Source organism: Saccopteryx bilineata, chromosome 1 (assembly GCF_036850765.1).
Source record: "Saccopteryx bilineata isolate mSacBil1 chromosome 1, mSacBil1_pri_phased_curated, whole genome shotgun sequence".
NCBI lineage: Eukaryota > Metazoa > Chordata > Mammalia > Chiroptera > Emballonuridae > Saccopteryx > Saccopteryx bilineata.
Genome location: NC_089490.1, coordinates 260,302,202 through 260,324,632, shown reverse-complemented (window position 1 = coordinate 260,324,632; position 22,431 = coordinate 260,302,202). Strand labels below are relative to the sequence as shown.

The 22,431-nt window shown below is 37.6% G+C and overlaps 1 protein-coding gene across 1 annotated transcript in view; it reads left to right on the top strand.

Moving 5' to 3' along the window:
- Positions 1 to 22,431, top strand: part of SLC30A5 (solute carrier family 30 member 5) — a 39,004-nt gene that overhangs the window by 6,498 nt on the left and 10,075 nt on the right. Inside the window, exons 2-14 of the mRNA XM_066241981.1 lie at positions 297 to 419; positions 1,635 to 1,701; positions 4,049 to 4,134; positions 7,332 to 7,419; positions 12,319 to 12,406; positions 14,469 to 14,545; positions 14,821 to 14,991; positions 15,823 to 16,111; positions 16,278 to 16,486; positions 17,072 to 17,229; positions 19,308 to 19,437; positions 21,301 to 21,502; positions 22,160 to 22,386. Of these exons, the coding sequence (XP_066098078.1) occupies positions 297 to 419; positions 1,635 to 1,701; positions 4,049 to 4,134; positions 7,332 to 7,419; positions 12,319 to 12,406; positions 14,469 to 14,545; positions 14,821 to 14,991; positions 15,823 to 16,111; positions 16,278 to 16,486; positions 17,072 to 17,229; positions 19,308 to 19,437; positions 21,301 to 21,502; positions 22,160 to 22,386 (1,915 nt within the window). The remainder of the gene's footprint in view (positions 1 to 296; positions 420 to 1,634; positions 1,702 to 4,048; positions 4,135 to 7,331; positions 7,420 to 12,318; positions 12,407 to 14,468; positions 14,546 to 14,820; positions 14,992 to 15,822; positions 16,112 to 16,277; positions 16,487 to 17,071; positions 17,230 to 19,307; positions 19,438 to 21,300; positions 21,503 to 22,159; positions 22,387 to 22,431) is intronic.

Sequence of the window (22,431 nt, the reverse complement as noted above, 5' to 3'; positions counted from 1 at the left end):
GGAAACAGTTTGAAGATGGGAACATCAAACATCAAACATCAAAGCCTTTGGGATAAACTGTGATTTCCTGTGTGACATATTGAAAAGAGCATATTTAAGAGACATGGGCTTGACACTAGCTTACTCAGTGGCCTCAACTTTCCTTATTTGGGTTTTTGTTTGTTTCATTTTTGGTTTATATATGTTTATGGTTTTTATAATGCAGAAAAACCCTACTACTTAATATAAAAAACAAAGATTACAGAGTTCTTGTGATTTCAATGATACTGAAATTTGTTTCTGTTTTTATTTTTCAGATTAATGAAATACATTGTTTTACTGTGTTTCACAAAAATTTTGAAGGCAGTGGGACTTTTTGAATCATATGATCTCTTAAAAGCAGTTCATGTTGTTCAGTTCATTTTTATATTAAAACTTGGGTGAGTGTATATGGTTCTCTTTTCCTTAATGTTTTTTATTTCTTTGAAAATCCTGTTTTAACTGAGTATCTTTAGGAAACTTCATGTGTAATATTTAAAATAGAATACCTACAGTTAGCAGTACAAAGAGATTCATTTAAAAAAAAAAAGAAGAAGAAAAGGATTGTTATACTGTGATAGCTTGCCAAAACAAAGACTTTTGCCTTAATTTATGATAATGAGGTTTTTGCACATTTCTGGTTTAATTGAAGACAAGCTAGATTCTTACTCTGCTTCAGCAACAATCTGTTGCAGTTATCTCTTGTCAGCCAGCCTCTGAGAAGCTCCACTATGTACTGAGGGAATAAGAAGCAAGCAAATGATGTCTTAGTTTTTTATAAAACTAGTTTTGTTTGACCTCACAGACTCCCTAACAGGGACTCAGGGACCCTAAGGATTCCCAGCCCATACCACTGGTGTAGTCCAGCCTTCCAGCAGGCATAGAATGTTACCTGAGACGTGTCTTGGTGTGGACATTCCTTATTTTCTAAGTTAAACCATACTGGGCTGTGTTCACTATATGTTCACTTTACAGTACAGGGTCCTCAAAGTATAAATTTTATATTATTCTGTATATAACACATTCTCTCTAAATATTTTTCTGGGCCTTGCAGTTGATAGTGATCACCCTCTATGTTAATAAAAATCTGTTAATGACTCCTGGGAGTATAATTTTAGTAATAATTATGGAAAGTGATAGTTAAGTAGGACATTTTGAGCACTATTTGTATGTCACAAAAATTAGGGGATATTTTATCACTTCATATTTATTTTGAAATATCCCCTAATTTTTGTGAGCAGTATATTTTTATGTAACAATTTTGGCACTGTGAAAGGTAAGGATATATAACTTTCTTCATTTTTATTATTTCAAGATTTGTTACTACTAAATTTTGGAGAAGATTGGAATTATTTTCTTTGGTATTCCAAAGCATGAAAAAATAAGAGATTTCTTTTCTTTTGTGGCTTGTGAACTGGTTCAGAAGGCAGTTACAAAGGAAGAGTTCCCAAAAGGTTGCAGTGGAAGCCGGACTAAAATAAGTGTTGTTCTCCAGTATAATTTCTTTAGAGGTTAACATAACTTTCAAATTCTAGAATATTTGACTAAAATAAGTGTCTTAAAACCATACCTTGTATGTAAGATTGATTAATATATTAATGTTTTAATATTCACAGGACTACATTTCTTATGGTTTTGTTTCAAAAGCCATTTTCTTCTGGAAAAAGTATTACCAAACACCAGGTGAGTTTTTTGCAGAATCATTTTTTCCTAGCTGCTTCCCATTTATTGGGCCAGATGACAATGCTCTTTCCTTGATCAGGGTTACTTAATGAATAATTTAAGTGCAAAGCAGAACATTTCCATAGTTAGCCTGTCTGTTCAGAATTGGAACTTCAAGAATGAACTATAAAGTGCTAAGATAATAGAATGTTCAAAAATGCAGAAGAGAATAATAACTTTTTAAAGCACACATATAATTATTTTCTTTAGTACAGGAATCTTATTCTGAAGGATTTACAAATCGGGCATCAGCCTAGTACAAATGTCATTGGGAGGCAGATAAACCATAGGAGTTAAGAATGAGGCCTCTGCCTGACTGGTCATGGTAGATAGAGCATCGACCTGGGACACTGAAGTTCCAGGGTCAGAGCCCCAAGTTCGCCAGCTTGAGCACTGGTTCATCTGGCTCGAGCGTGGAGTCATCAACATGATCCCATAGTCATTGGCTTGAGCCCAAAGGTCGCAGGCTTGCGCAAGGGGTCACTGGCTTACTTGGACACTCCCCCCCCCCAGTCAAGGCACATATGAGAAGCCATCAATGAACAACTAAAGTGATGCAACTACAAGTTCATGCTTCTCATCTCTTTCCCTTCCTGTGTCTGTCTGCCTCTCTCTCTCTAAAAATAAAAAAGGAGGACTCTGAACCTGAGCATTGACCCAGATCACTGAGGTCATTGGTTCAAAGCCTGAAGTTGCTGGCACAGGCTTGAGTGTGGGATCCTCGACACAATCCAAAGGTCACTGGCTTGACAAGCAAGGGGTTGCTGGCTCGAAGTTGCTAGTCTGATCCCCAGTCAGAGCACATATGAGAAACAATTAATGCACAGCTAAATTAAGCAATTAGAGTTGGTGCTTCTCTCTCTCTCTCTCTCCCTCCCTCCCTCCCTCTCTCCCCTCCTCTCAAAGAAAAAAAAAAGAATAAGGTCTCTGGGGTCAGACAAATTCATGCTCTGTTTGTCCTACTTACTAAATCTTATTTTGAGCAAGTTACTTAATTTCTCTACCGTAATTGTCTCACCTGTTAAGTGGAGATAATTCCTCCCTTTCTTAGGAATAAATGAATTAATACATGTAAAATTCTTAAAATAATGTCTGGCATATAGTGAGTATGTAATACATATTAGCTATAACCCTCATTATCATTATCATTATTCCCCTTTTAGGCATCTGAGGTTCAAAATCATACCAAAAATATCCTTTATTCTGCATAATCATCTCACATTATTACCTGTTTGGATAGTAGTTATACCTTACAGCAGTGGTCCCCAACCTTTTTTGGGCCACGGACCGGTTTAATGTCAAAAAATATTTTCACGGACCGGCCTTTAGGGTGGGACGGATAAATGTAACACGTGAGCGAATCAAGCATCAATACTGAGTCTTAGACGGATGTAACAGGGGGAATCTAGTCATTTTTTAAAAATAAAACATCGTTCAGACTTAAATATAAATAAAACGGAAATAATGTAAGTTATTTATTCTTTCTCTGCGGACCGGTACCAAATGGCCCACGGACCGGTACCAGTCTGCGGCCCAGGGGTTGGGGACCACTGGTTTACAGTATATTTGCTTTATGCCACAACTTGGAATCGGTGCCTTGATTTTTTATTAGAATGACAAATTTAAGTGCCTCTGTTTTAGAGACCAAGGATCTTTTTAAAAACAGGATTAAGCCTGACCTGTAGTGGCGCAGTGGGTAAAAGCGTCGACCTGAAATGCTGAGGTCACCGGTTCGAAACCCCAGGCTTGCCTGGTCAAGGCACATATGGGAGTTGATGCTTCCTGCTTCTCCCTCTGTTCTTTTTATCTCTTTCCTCTCTCTGCCTCTTTCTCTTTCTGTGTCTCCTCTCTCTAAAAAAATCAATAAATAAAATGTAAAAAATAAATTGTAAAAAAGAAAATTAAAAAACAGGATTAATATTTTAAACTTTACCTTAATATTTTTTCTCTTTTCAAATAATTGAAGCACTAAATATTTCTGACAGAAAAGACTTTAAAGACTAAGACATTAAGTATTCCTAGCAAACCAGTGAGAAATTAATGGAAAAAAAACAGAAAATTATACTATATAGGAAAAGTTTTCAAGATCTAACAGACAGAAAACGGGAAATAGAATACTGTCTTGAAAATTGAAATTTAGTCAAGGGAACTTTACATAATTATCTTGTTTAATTTCAAAATATGTAAATATTTAGCCTTTAAAATATTTGTTACCGTTATTATCTTCTCCTGTATATATTATTTATAATTTTTAAATATTCAGTAAAAAAAATGACTGAAATTTTTAATATTTTGTTTCCATTTATAGTGGATCAAAATATTTAAGCATGCAGTTGCTGGGTGTATCATTTCACTCTTGTGGTTTTTTGGCCTCACTCTTTGTGGACCACTAAGGTAAATAAAAATGCATATTTTGAATATTTATATTTCTTCATTTTGAATATTAGTTTTGTTCCATTAGATTTTATATAAAATATTTATCTGAGATTATGTACAAATGCTGCCCTGGCCAGATGCTCAGTTGGATAGAGCGTCATTGTGATATACAAAGGCTGTGGGTTCAATCCCTGGTCACAGCACATACGAGAACAGATTGATGTTTCTGTCTCTTTCTAAAATGAACCAATAAAATTTTTTTAAAAAGTTATGTACAGATGCTTTTATAACTTCTATCGTATTGAGTACAACTCAACAAATATATATGAATATATTGAGTAACTCTTTAGTGTGTGGGCTAGTTCTTGTGAATTCCATTAACATATTATTTATGATCTGTCATAGGTATTTTAATAGTTAGGACTCCAGACAGTTTCAGGAAATATTTAGCATAAGTGGGCTTTTTTAATTTTTCATGGATGATCCCTTCTAGAAGCTGATAAAATCAAACAATAAGGAAGAGAACAAAATCTTTAAAGACTTTTTCAACACAACTCTGAAAGTACTTTAGTGCTCACAGAAAATCTTTGAAAGATATGGTTGTAAACAAATGTCTGTGATTAGTGTGTCCATAATCAGATTAAAGATGAATTAACTCTCATTTCATATTCCCCTAGTCTATCTAAGTAACTTTTTTATGTAAATAGGCCTGTTCAGGAGGAAAAATGCTTAAGGGTCACTTAACTTAATAAGAATTGTAACATGGGCAACTGCATAAGCATTCTTTCAATATTTTCTTCATTTCTAAAGGATTTACTTATTGAGTAAAAGTTTAAGAAAAAGTACCTTGCCATTTATGAGGGGGGAATATAAGGATGAGAGGTAAGGAGTAAGATGTAGGATGTTCTGAACAACCTCTCTCAGAATAGTGGCACGGACAGAGTAGAAAGTGATAGGTGGAAAATATTTTGTGAAACGCCCTTTCCCCTCTCCTGCTAGCCAATAGAACAGTTTGTGGGTTTGGGTCCCTTCGGCTTGTTTACCCTATACTTTGTCAGATGCAGAGTATGCATAGTTCCAGATATCGTATCCCTGTCCATGATAGCACAGCATCCCGCAGTGGTGGGAAAGCTGGCTGAAACTTCTCAGCTTGGGGAGTGCTTTTTTAGTTTATATGATTGGTGATATTGCTTATCTTCTCTAATAGTTTACATTTCTTATTCATTATGTTTTAGTCTATATGTTACTAAGTCACTGTCCCTACCTGTTAGGATAGGAAAGGAAAGGGGAAAATTCTTAAATTCTTATTTGGCTCCTTATTGAGTCATCTACTTCCTGCTCTTAAAACCTCTCACACCACTAGCTCCTCTGACAACATTGCCCCTCTCATTTTTTACTAAAACCATCACAATTTCTTGGTTAGAAAGACTCCTTTGGTGTTTCATAGACTGTCTTAATTTAGTTTAATGTTATTCTACTGACATATTTACATTCTTAAGTTATAATCTCCCAAATATTAATAGGACTTAAATTATTACTGCTGTGTTCTCATTATAGGCTTTGGGATAAAGAGGAAAAGTGAAAAAAATTTTAATGAGCAGCTGAAAATTTGTTACTATTTAGATCCTATAAGCTTCATTTGGCTGGTGATAATACTTTTTAAATTTAAAAAAATGTTTTATACTTTTTTTACTTATAAAGGAGTAAATATAAATGTTTAAATAATAAAATGAACATTCATGTATCCGATACCCAGGCCCCAAAATAAAGCCTTACCAGTCAGTACCTTTGAAGCCCTCCTGATTGTATCTCCCTATCTCCCTATCTCCTTTATGTAACCAGCATATTAAGTTTTTTTATTCTCCTTGTTTTCTTTATAGTTTTACCATATATGTACATATTTTTTTTATGTTGAACTTTGCAAGTTTTTTACTTTATATAAATACATTGCATGTATTTTTCTACAGCATACTTCTTTTTTAAGAGAGAGGAGGAGAGATAGACAGACTCCCGCATGCACCCCAACCAGGATCCACCTGGCAACTCCCAGCTGGGGCCGATGCTTGAATCAGCTGAGCTATCTTTAGTGCCTGAGCCCATGCTCAGACCAACCAAGCTATCCTCAGCACCTGGGGCCTACACTCCTACCAGTTGAACCACTGGCTATAGAAAGAGGAAAGAAAGAGAGAGAAGGGAGAGAGGGAAGGGAAGAGAAGCAGATGGTCACTTCTCATGTGTGCCCTGACCAGGGATTGAACCAGGGATATCCACAGGCTGGACTGATGCTCTATCCACTGAGCAAACCAGCCAAGGCTGCAGTATACTTTTTATATTTTTTATTCAGTATTATGCTTGATATTTGACCATTTTGATCTATTTAGTGTGTATGTATGTATATATGGTTCTTTCATTTTTTATGTTAGTTTTTAAAATATAATTCACATACCATGAAATTCATTTTTTTTGTTCTAGTCCATTTGGACTGCTATCACAAAGTGCCACAGATTGAGGGTCTTATAAACAACACATTTATTTCTCACAGTTCTGGAGGCTGAGAAGTTCAATATCAAGATGAGGCAGATTCAGTGTCTGGTGAGGGACTGCTTCCTCATTCAAAGACAGCTGCCTTTTTGCTGTAACCCCACATGGTGGAAGGAGGAGGGAGGCTCTCTGTGGTCTCTTTTATAAGGCTCTAATTCTATTCACGAGGGCTCTGCCGTCATGCCTTAAACACCTCCCAAAGGCTCTCTACCTCCAGATACATTAAGGATTGGGAGCAACATATGAATGGGGGTGAGAGAAACACAAACATTCAGTCTATAGCACTTTTAAAGTGTACATTTCTGTATTTCTTAGTGTATTCATTAACTTAATTCTTAATACTGTATAATAGTCCAGTAAAAGGATATATTCTAATTTACATCATCCAGTATCTTACCAGTGAGCATTTAGGTTGTTTCCAGTTTGGGGCTACTACTGCAAACAATGTTGTTATCTTGTGTATGATACAATTCTATGAGTAATATTGTTAGGTATTTATAGTTTCAGCCTTTCTAAAGAAGATAATGCCAAAATATTTTCTGGAGCAGTTGTACCTATTTTTTTTTTCATGTTTTTATGAAATCAAGGAATTTATTTTTTTTACTCTATTTGAATTAATGCTTTTTGATAAATATCAGATATATTTCATGAATGATAATATTTTACTTTTGTAGGACCTTGCTGCTATTTGAACACAGTGATATTGTTGTCATCTCTCTACTCAGTGTTTTGTTCACTAGTTCGGGAGGAGGACCAGCAAAGGTAGCATTTTCCATTATTAGCAACTTGAAAATTGGAAGTATGCATGTGAAATGTTATCCAAATCAATAAAATAGTATCTTTTACCATTTGAAAAAAATACAGGGGCTTTTTCTACTAATTTTAATTTTTCTTACAACATTTTTGTTTTTTACTTTTTCACATGATATATTCCTAGGAAGTTGCATAAATAGTAGAGTGGTCTTTGTGCCCTTCACTCAGTTTCAGTAGTAACTTCTTACTCAACTCAATTATACTGTTAAACCAGGAATTTAAAAAAAAACAAAAAAACAGGAAATTGACTTTGGTACAATCCATAGACCTTATTCAGACTTCACCAATTTTTTTTGTTTGTTTGTTTGTTTTTGTTTTGTTTTTTCATTTTTCTGAAGCTGGAAACAGGGAGAGACAGTCAGACAGACTCCCGCATGCGCCCAACCGGGATCCACCCGGCACGCCCACCAGGGGCGACGCTCTGCCCACCAGGGGACGATGCTCTGCCCATCCTGGGCGTCGCCATGTTGCGACCAGAGCCACTCTAGCACCTGGGGCAGAGGCCACAGAGCCATCCCCAGCGCCCGGGCCATCTTTGCTCCAATGGAGCCTTGGCTGCGGGAGGGGAAGAGAGAGACAGAGAGGGAAAGTGCGGCGGAGGGGTGGAGAAGCAAATGGGCGCTTCTACTGTGTGCCCTGGCCGGGAATCGAACCCGGGTCCTCCGCACGCTAGGCTGACGCTCTACCGCTGAGCCAACCGGCCAGGGCCACCAATTTTAAATACACTGTGTATGTGTGCATGTGTGTATGTATATGTAACCACCACCACAATCATAATAGAGAACTGATTGATCACCACAAACATCCCCTTCCTGCTGCATCTGAACCCACTTCATTTTTAATCCCCATACATCAGTTTTGGAAAATACCAAAAAATTTGTTATATTTAAAGTCTGATGAACTTTTTTTTTAATTTTTTACTGAATTTTTTAGGGTGACATTGGTTAATAAAATTATACAGGTTTCAGGTGTACGATCTATAATACATCATCTCTGTATATTGCATTGTGTGTTCACTACCCCAAGTCAGGTCTCCCTCCATCACCATCTATTCCTTCTCTTGATTTTGTTTTTGTTTTTTGATAAATAGTTTCATAACATTTTGCCAACAAGGCATCCCTGTTCATCTTACATATTATTGCTTTTTGGTAAACGAGTCATCAGTCTGTAATTTCAAGTTCTTACAATTACAGTATTTTTATTTCCCATATTAAATGTTTATTGTATGTGGTGCATTGTTCTAGTTATAGGGGAAAGAAAAAATAAAGACAAAGTATAATAGTTCCCTAGAATTTCAGGCTAAGTAATGGACACAGATGAATAAAATAAAGTAAACAAAGTAACACACCAAGTAGAGCAGAGTGAGAGACTGTACCTTGCACATTGGATCATTAGTATTAAAAATGTACCACTGTTTAAACTTGCCCCCTACTCACAGAGTACTCCAAAATAAATGTCAAGTGATTGAAGAGTTTGGTGGAAGATATTTATAAAAACATAGAATATAGATTGATAATTAATCTGTGGGCAGAGAAGAACTTTCAAAGGATAAAGGCAGTTGGGAAAAAAATCTCAAAGTCACTTTGTAAGGTATATAAATGTCTAATCATTATGTTGTACACCTGAAACTAATATAATACTTTGTCAACAGTAGTTGAAAAATAAATTTTAAAATAAGTAATTTTTTAAATCACAAAAGGAAAATTCAGAACATTTGACTTCATAATGATTACAAGCTTCTACACAACAGAAATCATTATGCAAACAACAAACAGCAACAAATTGCCACAAACAAAAGTTTTTTTTTTGTGACATAGACAGAGAGACAGAGAGGGACAGATAGGGACAGACAGGAAGGGAGAGAAATGAGAAGCATTAATTCTTTGTTGCGGCACCTTAGTTGTTCAAACAAAAGTTTTAATAAAATATAAATCAGCCTGACGAGGTGGTGATGCAATGGATAGAGCAGGGGGGGTCCCCAAACTTTTTACACAGGGGGCCAGTTCACTGTCCCTCCAGGAGCACAGGATGCGGATGCTCCTCTCACTGACCATCAAAGAAAGAGGTGCCCCTTCCGGAAATGTGGCGGGGCGGTGGATAAATGGCCTCAGAGGGCTGCATGTGTCCCGCAGGCCGTAGTTTGGGGACCCTGGGATAGAGTGTTGACCTGAGATGCTGAGGACCCAGGTTTGAAACCCTGAGGTCACCAGCTTGAGCGCGGGCTCATCCAGCTTGAGTGTGGAGTCACTGCCTCAAGCATGGGATCATAGACATGACCCCATGCTCACTGCCTTGAGCCCAAAAGTCAATGGCTTGAAACCTAAGGTCACTGATTTGAGCCCAAGGTTACTGGCTATAGCAAGAGGTTACTTGCTCAGCTGAAGCACTCTCCCCTCACGTCAAGACAGGTATGAGAAGGCAGTCAGTGAACAACTAAAATGCTGCAACAAGTTGATGCTTCTCATCTCTCTCCCTTCCTGTCTGCCCCTGCCTGTCCCTCTTCTCTCTCTCTCTCTTTCTCTTTCTCTTTCTCTCACTAAAAAAAAAATAATAAAATAAAATCTAAATCAGTTCAAAAAAATGCAAAAGACCCTCAACAAAAGTAAGCAAACAAGAAAAAACAACTCAGCCCTGGCCGGTTGGCTCAGTGGTAGAGCGTCGGCCTGGCGTGCAGAAGTCCCGGGTTCGATTCCCAGCCAGGGCACACAGGAGAAGCGCCCATCTGCTTCTCCACTCCTCCCCCTCTCCTTCCTCTCTGTCTCTCTTTTCCCCTCCCGCAGCGAGGCTCCATTGGAGCAAAAGATGGCCCGAGCGCTGGGGATGGCTCCTTGGCCTCTGCCCCAGGCGCTAGAGTGGCTCTGGTCTCAACTGAGTGACGCCCCCTGGTGGGCAAAGCGTCGCCCCTGGTGGGCATGCTGGGTGGATCCCGGTCGGGTGCATGCGGGAGTCTGTCTGACTGTCTCTCCCCGTTTCCAGCTTCAGAAAAATACAAAAAAAAAAAAAAAGAAAGAAAAAACAACTCACCAAAGAAAAACAAAGGACTCAAAACATTTTTTAAAATAAATTTTGCTGTACCAATAATCAGAAATGAAAGTATAGATCTTGCATATCCACTCAGTGTCAGTCATGAATCTCGGAATTTATCCAGGATTCAGTAGTATTTTCCCTTAGTTTAACTAACACTACAAAATTCTAGTTGCCCTCTTTGTTAATAAAAGATTACATTCTCCATATTTGAGTGTTGTTGATGTTGTCATATCCTGATTCAGTGAAAATTATGAAATTTTAAATTGTGTGATTTATGAATACTGACTTTTGTCTTAGTATATCACAGTAATGATTTATCAAGTGTCATGGTAATCATGTAATAAGTAAAATAGGATCCTCACTTTTCATTTTAAATTTTTATTTAATGGAAGAACAGTATCTGGTATTTATACCTGTATATTTGTAAATATAGAATATATAATAACCCTATTTAGATTGCTTTTGTACCCTAAATTCTGAAGTATTTGCATAAACTAAGCTAGTGTATCCTTTCTATAATATTCTTTTGTCAAAATCCTTTCCCTTGAATGAGAACATAGAAAGTTTATCAGCTTTTAAGTGCCTTAAACCAGGGGTCCCCAAACTTTTTACACAGGGGGCCAGTTCACTGTCCCTCAGACCGTTGGAGGGCCGGACTATAAAAAAAAACTATGAACAAAATCCCTATGCACACTGCACATATCTTATTTTAAAGTAAAAAAACAAAACAAAACAGGAACAAATACAATATTTAAAATAAAGAACAAGTAAATTTAAATCAACAAACTGACCAATATTTCAATGGGAACTATGCTCCTCTCACTGACCACCAATGAAAGAGGTGCCCCTTCCGGAAGTGCGGCAGGGGCCGGATAAATGGCCTCAGGGGACCGCATGCGGCCTGCGGGCCATAGTTTGGGGACCCCTGCCTTAAACCTTTGCTAGATATTAGAAATAACTTTGCTAAATTTTCTTAACATGCCCTCTTAGTTCTTTGCCCTAGAAGAGTGGTAACTAGAATACTGATATTATTGTAAATTAACTGTCTTCTCTATCACTTACATGTTGTAGAATAAAATAAGTCCTTATTACTTATTATTTACCCACTTGGGCTTTTCAGCCAGAAGCAAAGTAACATTTGCAAAGAGTAATTTTGTACACAAAAACAGTTTGTGCATGGTAACATGGTTAGCCATGTTAGTAAGTAGACAATTGAAGTTGTCATTAGTATGTGTCTGAAATACCCTTAAAGTAGCCTGCAGAATTTACTAGAGCTCTTTACCTTTATCTTACTGTTAATATTGTATATTTATATTGTATATAGCAGTGGTAGTCAACCTGGTCCCTACCGCCCACTAGTGGGCATTCCAGCTTTCATGGTGGGCAGTAGTGGAGCAACCAAAGTATAAATAAAAAGATAGATTTAACTATAGTAAGTTGTTTTATAAAGATTTATTCTGCCAAACTTGGCGAAAATCCAACATAAAGTACTTCATAAGTAATTATTATATACTTTAACTTGCTGTAACTCTGCTTTATAAATTTTATAAAGTAAAGTTACTTCCCTACTTTATAAATCACCATTACTGTGGAACCAGTGGGCAGTTAGAAAATTTTACTACTAACAGAGATACAAAAGTGGGCGGTAGGTATAAAAAGTGGACGGTTGACTACCCCTGGTATATTGTATATGGACTCTAATAGATGTTATTTTACCTTAAATGTTTATTTGCAAAACGTTTTCTATAGCATTTGTATTATTGTGGTCTTAAAAATCAACTCTTGAAAAAGCCATTTTTAGATTATTCTCTTCATTTTCAGACAAGGGGGGCTGCTTTTTTCATTATTGCTGTGATCTGCCTCTTGCTTTTCGACAATGATGATCTCATGGCTAAAATGGCTGAACACCGTATCCTTTTACAATGGATCCGAGTTATTTAGTCTTCTAGAAAAATAATAGACTGGAAGAATGGGAAATAGGGTGACTGAATTAAACTGTCAGAAATTTAGGGACAGGCCTGACCAGGCAGTGGCACAGTGGATAGAGCATCGGACTGGGACGTTGAGGACCCAGGTTCCAAACCTAAGGTCACTGGCTTGAGCACGGGCTCACTGGCTTGAGTGCAGGGTCACTGGCTTGAGTATTGGATCATATAAATGACCCCATGAATGCTGGCTTGAGCCCAAAGGTCGCTGGCTTGAAGCCCAAGGTCACTGGCTTGAGCCCAAGGTCGCTGGCTTGAGCAAGTGGTCACTCACTGCTGTAGCCCCCAGTCAGGCACATATGAGAAAGCAATCATTGAATAGCTAAGGTGACACAACGAAGACCTGATGCTTCTCATCTCTCTCCCTTCCTGTCTGTCTGTCCCTATCTGTTCTCTCTGACTCTATCTGTCAACGAAAGAAAGAAAGAGAGAGAAATAAATAAATAAATTTAGGGACAGTAAATATAGATTGTCCTCATGTTAAAAAAAAAATTATTTGCCGCTCAACAAAATCAATCCATTTGCTCCTTTGTCATTTAACAATTAAAATGGTTGTCTTAGATGTCATTTGCAATTATTAAATATAAACTCTTTTGAGATTAAATGAAAAACATTTGGCATCTTCTTGCCAGAAAAAAAAATGTTCAAATTTTTAATTTGGTATTCATTTTCTTGCTCAAAATCAGGGGTCCCCAAACTTTTTACACAGGGGGCCAGTTCACTGTCCCTCAGACCGTTGGAGGGCCAGACTATAAAAAAAACTATGAACAAATCCCTATGCACACTGCACATATCTTATTTTAAAGTAAAAAAACAAAACGGGAACAAATACAATATTTAAAATAAAGAACAAGTAAATTTAAATCAACAAACTGACCAGTATTTCAATGGGAACTATGGGTTTGCTTTTGGCTAATGAGATGGTCAAAGTGCTCCTCTCAATGACCACCAATGAAAGAGGTGCTTCTTCCAGAAATGCGGTGGGGGCCGGATAAATGGCCTCAGGGGGCCGCATGCGGCCCGCGGGCCGTAGTTTGGGGACCCCTGCTCTAAATGATTGTTTTCAACTCAACTCCCACTCTTATGTAACCCCAACTTTCAAGTCAAATATGTGTTCATTTTTATCCATACATCTTTCTTTGCCAACTCCATTTAGCAGAACTCAGAACATCAGAACCAGATTTTTCTGGTTATAAATACTCACTGCATAAAAACTTCTTAGTTATCTAATATCAGTTTATTTTGTTACAGTTAAAGAGGGTGCCATGACTTTAAAACTCCAGATTGCTTGTCATATATCTATCCCCACCCCACCCCCAAAAAGCACACACACACACCGTCATTTGTTTTTTACTTGCTTTGTGGAGTAAAATGATCAATGACTTAGAAAAAGATATAGGACTAGTTTTAAATGTCATTCTAAAGAGCAACCTTAATTCCATTGGATAGGAGTGGTCCAAGGAGGGTCCTTGTCTTTGCCCCTTTGTCCTACTCATAGTAGGCATGGATATGTCTTTTGAAGGTTAAATACTAAAATTTAACAACTACATTTTAAATACTATTATAATTGTTTTGGAGACAACAAAAGGAATACAACCCATCCAATTTATAAATCATATCCCAAAATTAAATTTTAAATTATATTTTTTTAATTTTTCCATTGATTTGAGAGAAAAAGGAAGGGGAGGGGAGGGGAAGAGAAGCATCAACTTGTTTCATTTCGTTGTGTACTCATTGATGGCTTCTCCTATGTGCCCTGACTTAGGAGTCAAACCTGGGACCTCTGGCGCTCCAGGATGATACTTTATCCACTGCGCCATCTGGCCAGGGCCATGTTTTCTTTTAAGGAGAACTTTATTGAAAGTAGTCAGGTTTGGGGCACCCAGACTAGTCTGTAGTCAACCTAAAATAATGTACCAAAAATTCCAGGAGGACTTCAGAGTTCAGTGAGTTTTGTAATTTTTTCCTTTACTGCACCTCACTTAGCTGAAGGACATCATGACAGTGCTCTAACTCACATGCTTTACACAGCCATTGCCTTCTTAGGTGTAGCAGATCACAAGGTATGTTCTTTTCTTTTCTTGCTAATGTGATCAAAAGATTATGAAAAGTTACAGCAACTGTAACTTTAAAAGTGCATTTAAAATTAGTTATCAATAATTTACAATACTACTTGCCATTTAAGTAGTTCAGAAATTTGGGATATGGAAAAATATACTAGTTCATTTCTTCAAATATTATATATTTAAGGATTAAATGTTGGACTATGTTTATTACTCTTTTTTTTTCTTTTTGACTGTGTATATTTCTAATGAGACTTACCTAATTTTATTCATAGGGTGGAGTGTTGTTGCTAGTACTGGCTTTGTGTTGCAAAGTTGGTTTTCATACAGCTTCCAGAAAGCTCTCTGTAGATGTTGGTGGAGCCAAACGTCTTCAAGCTTTATCCCATCTTGTTTCTGTGCTTCTTTTATGTCCATGGGTCATTGTTCTTTCTGTGACAACTGAGGTAAGATCAAGAATTTATTGTTAATAAGTAAAATCAATTGCTATTACTTATAAATTTTAGTTCAGAACATTGTATTTTATTTCAATTTGAGGTTAAAAGTGGCTTAAATTATCATTATTTTTTTTAGTTAATTTTTTGTTTATAGAAAAATCAAATCAAGTACCATTACATTTATATATCCCTCCTATGCCAATGGCCCAAAGGAATCAGTTGAAACAATTTAATACCTAATATGTGTTAGGCACAAGGATTATGGGTCACATAGTGTTTCTAAAATTATCAAACAATAATGGGTTTTTTAATAATATTTTGAGGCCTGACCAGGTGGTGGCGCAGTGGATAGAGCGTTGGACTGGGATGCAGAGGACCCAGGTTCGAGACCCCGAGGTCGCCAGCTTGAGCGCGGGCTCATCTGGTTAGAGCAAAAAGCTCAGCAGCTTGGACCCAAGGTCGCTGGCTCCAGGAAGGGGTTACTCGGTCTGCTGAAGACCCGTGGTCAAGGCACATATGAGAAAGCAATCAATGAACAACTAACGTGTCGCAATGTGCAACGAAAAACTGATTGATGCTTCTCATCTCTCTCCACTCCTGTCTGTCCCTGTCTATCCCTCTCTCTGACTCACTCTCTGTCTCTGTAAAAAAATAAACAAATAATATTTTGAGGACTGTTGAGGAAATGTACCAATATTTTATCAATTTTTTATTTTGGCATTTTACAAATCATATTGAATCATGGGACTATTTATACGTAAAGGGATTATCTTAAACATCTTAAACGATGTGAACTTTATACCTGTATAATAGTGACAAAAATTTTTTTTTAATTTCTAGAGTAAAGTCGAGTCTTGGTTTTCTCTCATTATGCCTTTCACAACGGTTATCTTTTTTGTCACGATCCTGGATTTCTATGTTGAGTCCATTTGTTCAGTCAAAATGGATGTTTCCAAATGTGCCCGCTATGGATCCTTCCCCATTTTTATTAGTGCTCTACTTTTTGGAAATTTTTGGACACATCCAATAACAGACCAGCTTCGGGCTATGAACAAAGCAGCACACCAGGACAGCACTGAACACGTCCTGTCTGGAGGAGTGGTAGTGAGCGCTATATTCTTCATTTTGTGTAAGCACTTTTCTCAGCAAATTTCTTCTTATGGATTCTGATGTTTACGTCATTTACTTAATTTGGGAAAGTATTTATTTCTTGCATTTAGTGCTTACTGATACTGTGTTGGTAGCTTAAACTTTTAAACTTCTATGATATCCTTTTTTTTTCCCTCTTCCTTTAGCTGCTAACATCTTATCATCTCCCTCTAAGAAAGGAAAGAAAGGTACCCTAATTGGATATTCTCCTGAAGGAACACCTCTTTATAACTTCATGGGTGATGCTTTTCAGCACAGCTCCCAATCCATCCCTAAGTTTATTAAGGAATCACTAAAACAGATACTTGAGGAGAATGACTCTAGGCAGATCTTTTACTTCTTGTGTTTGAATCTGGTAAGATTTTTAAATATTAGTACCATATCTTAAAAGCTTAATCTTTTAATTCTGACAACTCTGGTGTAATTTTAGTAATTTTCATATTTCCGGTAACTACAACTGGACTAAAATTACAATTTCTCTAAGTAGTAGAAAGATTACAGGATCATATTCAGACTAATTAAGCAAACAATCTTTGAGGCATTTTGGAAATGTCGGTCTACTATGGTATTTCATATCAATACATATAGTGGTTTTGAAAGATTTTATCTACTCCTTGTAGGATCTCACTACAGACCAGATTGCTAACATGGTATGGCTTAGTTTATTGAGTTCTACAGATATATAAATAAAACTGTCTCCTTTTAAATAATTATGAGATGGACATATCTGATTAGCCTAGTTTCTTACAATTTATATGAAATGCAGTTTTAGTAGATGTGCCAGTTAAAGAGGCAGTTATATCTTTAAGTATGGTTTGGGTACAATTAAGGTTATAATTTGAATTAATTGGGTTAAAATCCTCATGACTAAAATTCTGGTCAGTTTTTCTTGAAACAGTATTTCCCAACACACTTCCTTATTTTTTTTAACATATTGTAGCTTTTTACCTTTGTGGAATTATTCTACGGCGTGTTGACCAACAGTCTGGGTCTGATCTCAGATGGATTTCACATGCTCTTTGACTGCTCTGCTTTGGTCATGGGACTTTTTGCTGCCCTGATGAGTAGATGGAAAGCAACTCGGATTTTCTCCTATGGGTAGGTATACTGACTATCAAGGTGATGTAGCACAGTGAAAAAGTCTTATGTGGAAATTCCACCTTAGATAATAAAACCTTATTATGCTTAATACAAATAATTTTCAGTTGTTTTTTCTTTTAACTAGATAAGAGAAAACCAAACATTTAATAAATACTGATTGGCAGTAGCTCAAAATTATATTCTCTGAAATCCCTTTTATAGACAGAGAGTAAATTTCAGTTAATTATTAAGCTCTTTGCCTGACCAGGCTGTGGTGCAGTGGATAGAGTGTTGGCCAGGGATGCAGAGGACACAGGTTAGAAACCCCAAGATCGCTGGCTTGAGCACAGGCTCATCAGCTTAAGCACAAGTTTGCTGGCTTGAGCATGGGATCATAGACACGTCTGTGATCCCATGGTCGCTGGCCTGAGCCTAAAGGTCACTGGCTTGAGCAAGGGATCACTGGCTCAGCTGGAGGCCCTTCACCCCCTGGGTCAAGGCACATATGAGAAAGCAATTAATGAACAAGTAAGGAGCCACAACGAAAAATTGATGCTTCTCATCTCTCTCCCTTCCTGTCTGTCTGTCCCTATCTGTCTCTCTCTCTCTGACTCTCACTCTCTATCTCAGATATTAAGCTCTGCTCAACATGTTTCTTTGAGACAATGAAATGTACATGATCATTCACATCTGTGCTCTTAGAGTATTTAAAAATCAAGGGGCTATGCATGAAATATCCTGTCATTAAATGAATAATTCAGTTCAACAAATATTAGAATCCTCTATTTGTACAGGGTTTTTGATAAGACCTACTCTAAATAATAAATTCAGCTCTTATTTTCAACTGTTTATATTTTGAAAGATCAGTGAGCCAAAAATACAAATGATTTTTGTGTACAGCATAACCTCTGTGCTGTGACAGAGATACAGAGCACATGAAGGGCTTGAGAGAGAAATAACTTCTTGCTAAGAAATTAGGAAAGGCTTTGTGTAAAAGAGGGGATATTTTTATATATTCATAAATACTCTATGTCCCCATGTGTAAGATGCCCCTTTTTCGAAAAATTTAGGGTCTAAAAACTAAGTACAGTATATCTTATACAATGGTTGTAGATCTTTTTACTTGCATTTCCTGCTTTTTCGTGCTTGTTTTTGCATTCATTGAAGACAGTGATGAGGAGTTATATGAACTTTATAATGAATAAAACTTGAGTCGCCTGACCTGTGGTGGCGCAGTGGTTAAAAGCGTCGACCTGGAAATGCTGAGGTCGCCGGTTCGAAACCCTGGGCTTGCCTGGTCAAGGCACATATGGGAGTTGATGCTTCCAGTTCCTCCCCCCCTTCTCTCTCTCTGTCTCTCCTCTCTCTTTTCTTTCTCTCTCCTTTCTAAAAAGTTGAATAAATAAATAAAATTAATTAATTAATTAAAAAAAACTTGAGTTCAGTAACTATGTAATACATTTCTTTTTAAATTTTGGGCCCTAAAATTAAGGTGTATCTTATACATGGGAGCATCTTATACATGGGGACATACGGCACATAAAATTTCAACAAACAAGGCCCTGGCCGGTTGGCTCAGTGGTAGAGCGTCAGCCTGGCGTGCGGGGGACCCGGGTTCGATTTCCGGCCAGGGCACATAGGAGAAGGGCCCATTTGCTTCTCCACCCCCCCCCTCCTTCCTCTCTGTCTCTCTTCCCCTCCCGCAGCCAAGGCTCCATTGGAGCGAAGATGGCCCGGGCGCTGGGGATGGCTCCTTGGCCTCTGCCCCAGGCGCTAGAGTGGCTCTGGTCCAGCAGAGCGATGCCCCGGAGGGGCAGAGCATCGCCCCCTGGTGGGCAGAGCGTTGCCCCTGGTGGGCGTGCCTGGTGGATCCCCGTCGGGTGCATGCGGGAGTCTGTCTGGCTGTCTCTCCCCACAAACAAATATGTGTCTAGAAAGTGCCTTGGAACGTACTAGTATGATGATTAAAATCTTGGTAATTTTCTAATCTTAGTATTTATGAAGTTGAAAATTTGTACTTGTTTCCTCATTTGTAATGTTATACTTTCAAAATACTTGCCATTTTTCTTTTCTAAAAATATATTCTACATTTTTAGGTATGGCCGAATAGAAATTCTCTCTGGATTTATTAATGGAATTTTTCTAATGGTAATAGCTTTTTTTGTGTTTATGGAGTCAGTGGCCAGATTAATTGATCCTCCGGAATTAGACACACACATGTTAACAGTAAGTCTTTATTTTTCTATTTGACTTTCTGCTCGTACTCATACAGTTTTCTTTGTGCTAAGGTATAACTATTTGTAGTTACTGATCTAGGAAGGTTTTAATTCATTTTTTATTTAAATCAACATAATTTCCTATCTTGTTATTTATACTGCTGACTCTTAGGGGAAAAAAAATTTTCTGTGCTGGGGCTCTGGGAGCCTGGTAGTATCCTTAGCAAATACACCATTTCCTGATAAACACCCTGCTGCCCTTCCCTCCACTGCCCTTGGAAGACGGAAGGAACCGCTGGGCCATGAAGATACTCTTCTGAGCTCTGTCCCTTTGGGAATGCAGGCTGCCCCCCACACACACACATACTACCCTCCAGTGCTCAGAGCCTCGCTGGTATTAGGCAAAAATTTTTTTTAATTTCTTTTTATTTTTCCAGATTCTCAGAACTAATTAATCCTTTTCTCTAATATTTTAGAAGTTAAAATATGAGATAGGCCCTGGCCAGTTGGCTCAGTGGTAGAGCGTCAGCCTGGTGTGCAGAAGTCCCAGGTTCGATTCCCGGCCAGGGCACACAGGAGAGGCGCCCATCTGCTTTTCCACCCCTCCCCCTCTCCTTCCTCTCTGTCTCTCTCTTCCCCTCCCGCAGCGAGGCTCCATTGGAGCAAAGATGGCCCGGGCGCTGGGGATGACTCCTTGGCCTCTGCCCCAGGCGCTAGAGTGGCTCTGGTCGTGACAGAGCGATGCCCCGGAGGGGCAGAGCATCGCCCCCTGGTGGGCAGAGCTTCGCCCCAGTGGGCATGCCAGATGGATCCCAGTCAGGCTCATGCGGGAGTCTGTCTGACTGTCTCTCCCCGTTTCCAGCTTCAGAAAAATACAAAAAAAAAAAATAGAAAAGAAAAAGAAAATTAATTAAGGCCCTGGCCAGTTGGTTCAGCAGGAGAGCATCATCCCCAGGTGCTGAGGATGGCTCCATGGCCTCACCTCAGGTGCTAAAATAGCTCAGTTGCCAAGCATGAGAACAAGCCCCAGATGGGCAGAGCATTGCCCCATAGAGGGCTTGCCGGGTGGATCCCAGTTGGGGCTCTAGTGGGAGTCTGCCTCTGTCTCCCTGCCTCCCATGTAATTAAAAAAGAAAAGAAAGTTAATTAAAACCATCTGTCCCCCTTATTTTTATGTTCTTTTTATAAAACAAATGGATTTTTCTAAAGGAGAAACTGTAGACATATCTAAATTAAATAACACCCTGAGCTACTATTCAAAATCATTTTGTAAGAGGATAATCAAGGGTAAGTAACTTGTTTACCCTTTGGGGTATTATTCTGGAACCATTTAATCAAGATACTTCCATTTACTTTGTTGTTCAAAAAGATGAGAGATTACTATTATATGCTTGCTTTGTCATTGTACCTTTTTTACTTCGGGAAATTTTACTGTAAGACACAGTAGACTATATTTATTTGGAATCCATTAGTAAATTATAATCATTACCTTATAAACTTGAAATTTAGTAATAAAACAAGATTTCAGATATAGCATATACTTGCTCTATTAAGTAGTATTTTCAAACTCTTTATTTAAATAAAAGAAAACATTAGCATCATTTATTTATTCATAAGTCATGAGCCAAGTACATATTCTTAATCACTTAAAGCAATTCAATATCCCTCTATTTGTCAACACTTTGATATTTTTAAAATACTCTAAAAAAAAAATTTTAAGTTTGGATTTCCTTATGAACCTAATGAGATTATACTATGAAGACTTTCTAAACTGTAAACAGAAAAACAAATATAGCTGTATACTAACGTTTAAGCAACAAATTTATTTTTTAAATTACAAATTTAAAGGTTTTTCTTTTCTCTCTTTTGCTAGCCAGTCTCAGTTGGAGGACTGATAGTAAACCTTATTGGTATCTGTGCCTTTAGCCATGCCCATAACCATAGCCATGGATCTTCTCATGGAAGCTGTCACTCATCTGATCACGGCCATTCACACCATATGCATGGACACAGTGACCATGGGCATGGTCACAGCCACGGATCTGCAGCCAGAGGCATGAATGCTAACATGAGGGGTGAGTTCTTGCCAAATATTGCCCTACCTTTCAACCATGTTGTAAATTGACACTTTATTTACAATATATTAAATATTAGGCTTCTGGTGCAATTTTATTTTGGAAAAACCATACGTGGCTAAAAAAAAGGTCTGAAGTCATCTGCTGTAGAAAATTCTCATATTTATTCATAAATGTTAATTATTTTACATATACAGTCCTTTCCGTACTGACAGTTGCATAAATGTTATTTGTAAGGGAAACACTTGAATATGCCATTAGGAATTTTCACTACAAAAAAAGATTTCTATTGTATTGTAAAAGAAAATGGAAGTAGTTATCACTTACTTTATTGAATGATTTATTCTGAATGTTTAATAAAAGTTTTTGGTTAATGTTAAGACTTGGCTCACATGATTTCTAGGAAGCCTTCCCAGATAAACCACACCATCATAAAACTAACCACACTGTGGTGTAATGGCCCACACCCTTACTTTTTTTCTACTAGACTGAATTCCTTGAGAGTAATGACCACATTTTAGTCATTTTTTTTTTAGTACCAGCCCCTAGCAGAGTGACAGGTGCATAGTTAGGTACCCAATAATATTTATAGAATGTATAAAAGAACTAAATTTGATGTGATTTAATTTTTAATGTTTTTATATATTTTACTTATAGGTGTATTTCTACATGTTTTGGCAGACACACTTGGCAGTATTGGTGTGATCGTATCAACAATTCTTATAGAGCAGTTTGGGTGGTTCATTGCTGATCCCCTCTGTTCTCTTTTTATTGCTATATTAATATTTCTCAGTGTTATTCCACTGATTAAAGATGCCTGTCAGGTTCTGCTTCTGAGACTGCCACCAGAATATGAAAAAGAATTACATCTTGCTTTAGAAAAGGTACTGTGTGTAGTTTCTTTACTATTTTTTTTCCTTTTAAAACAG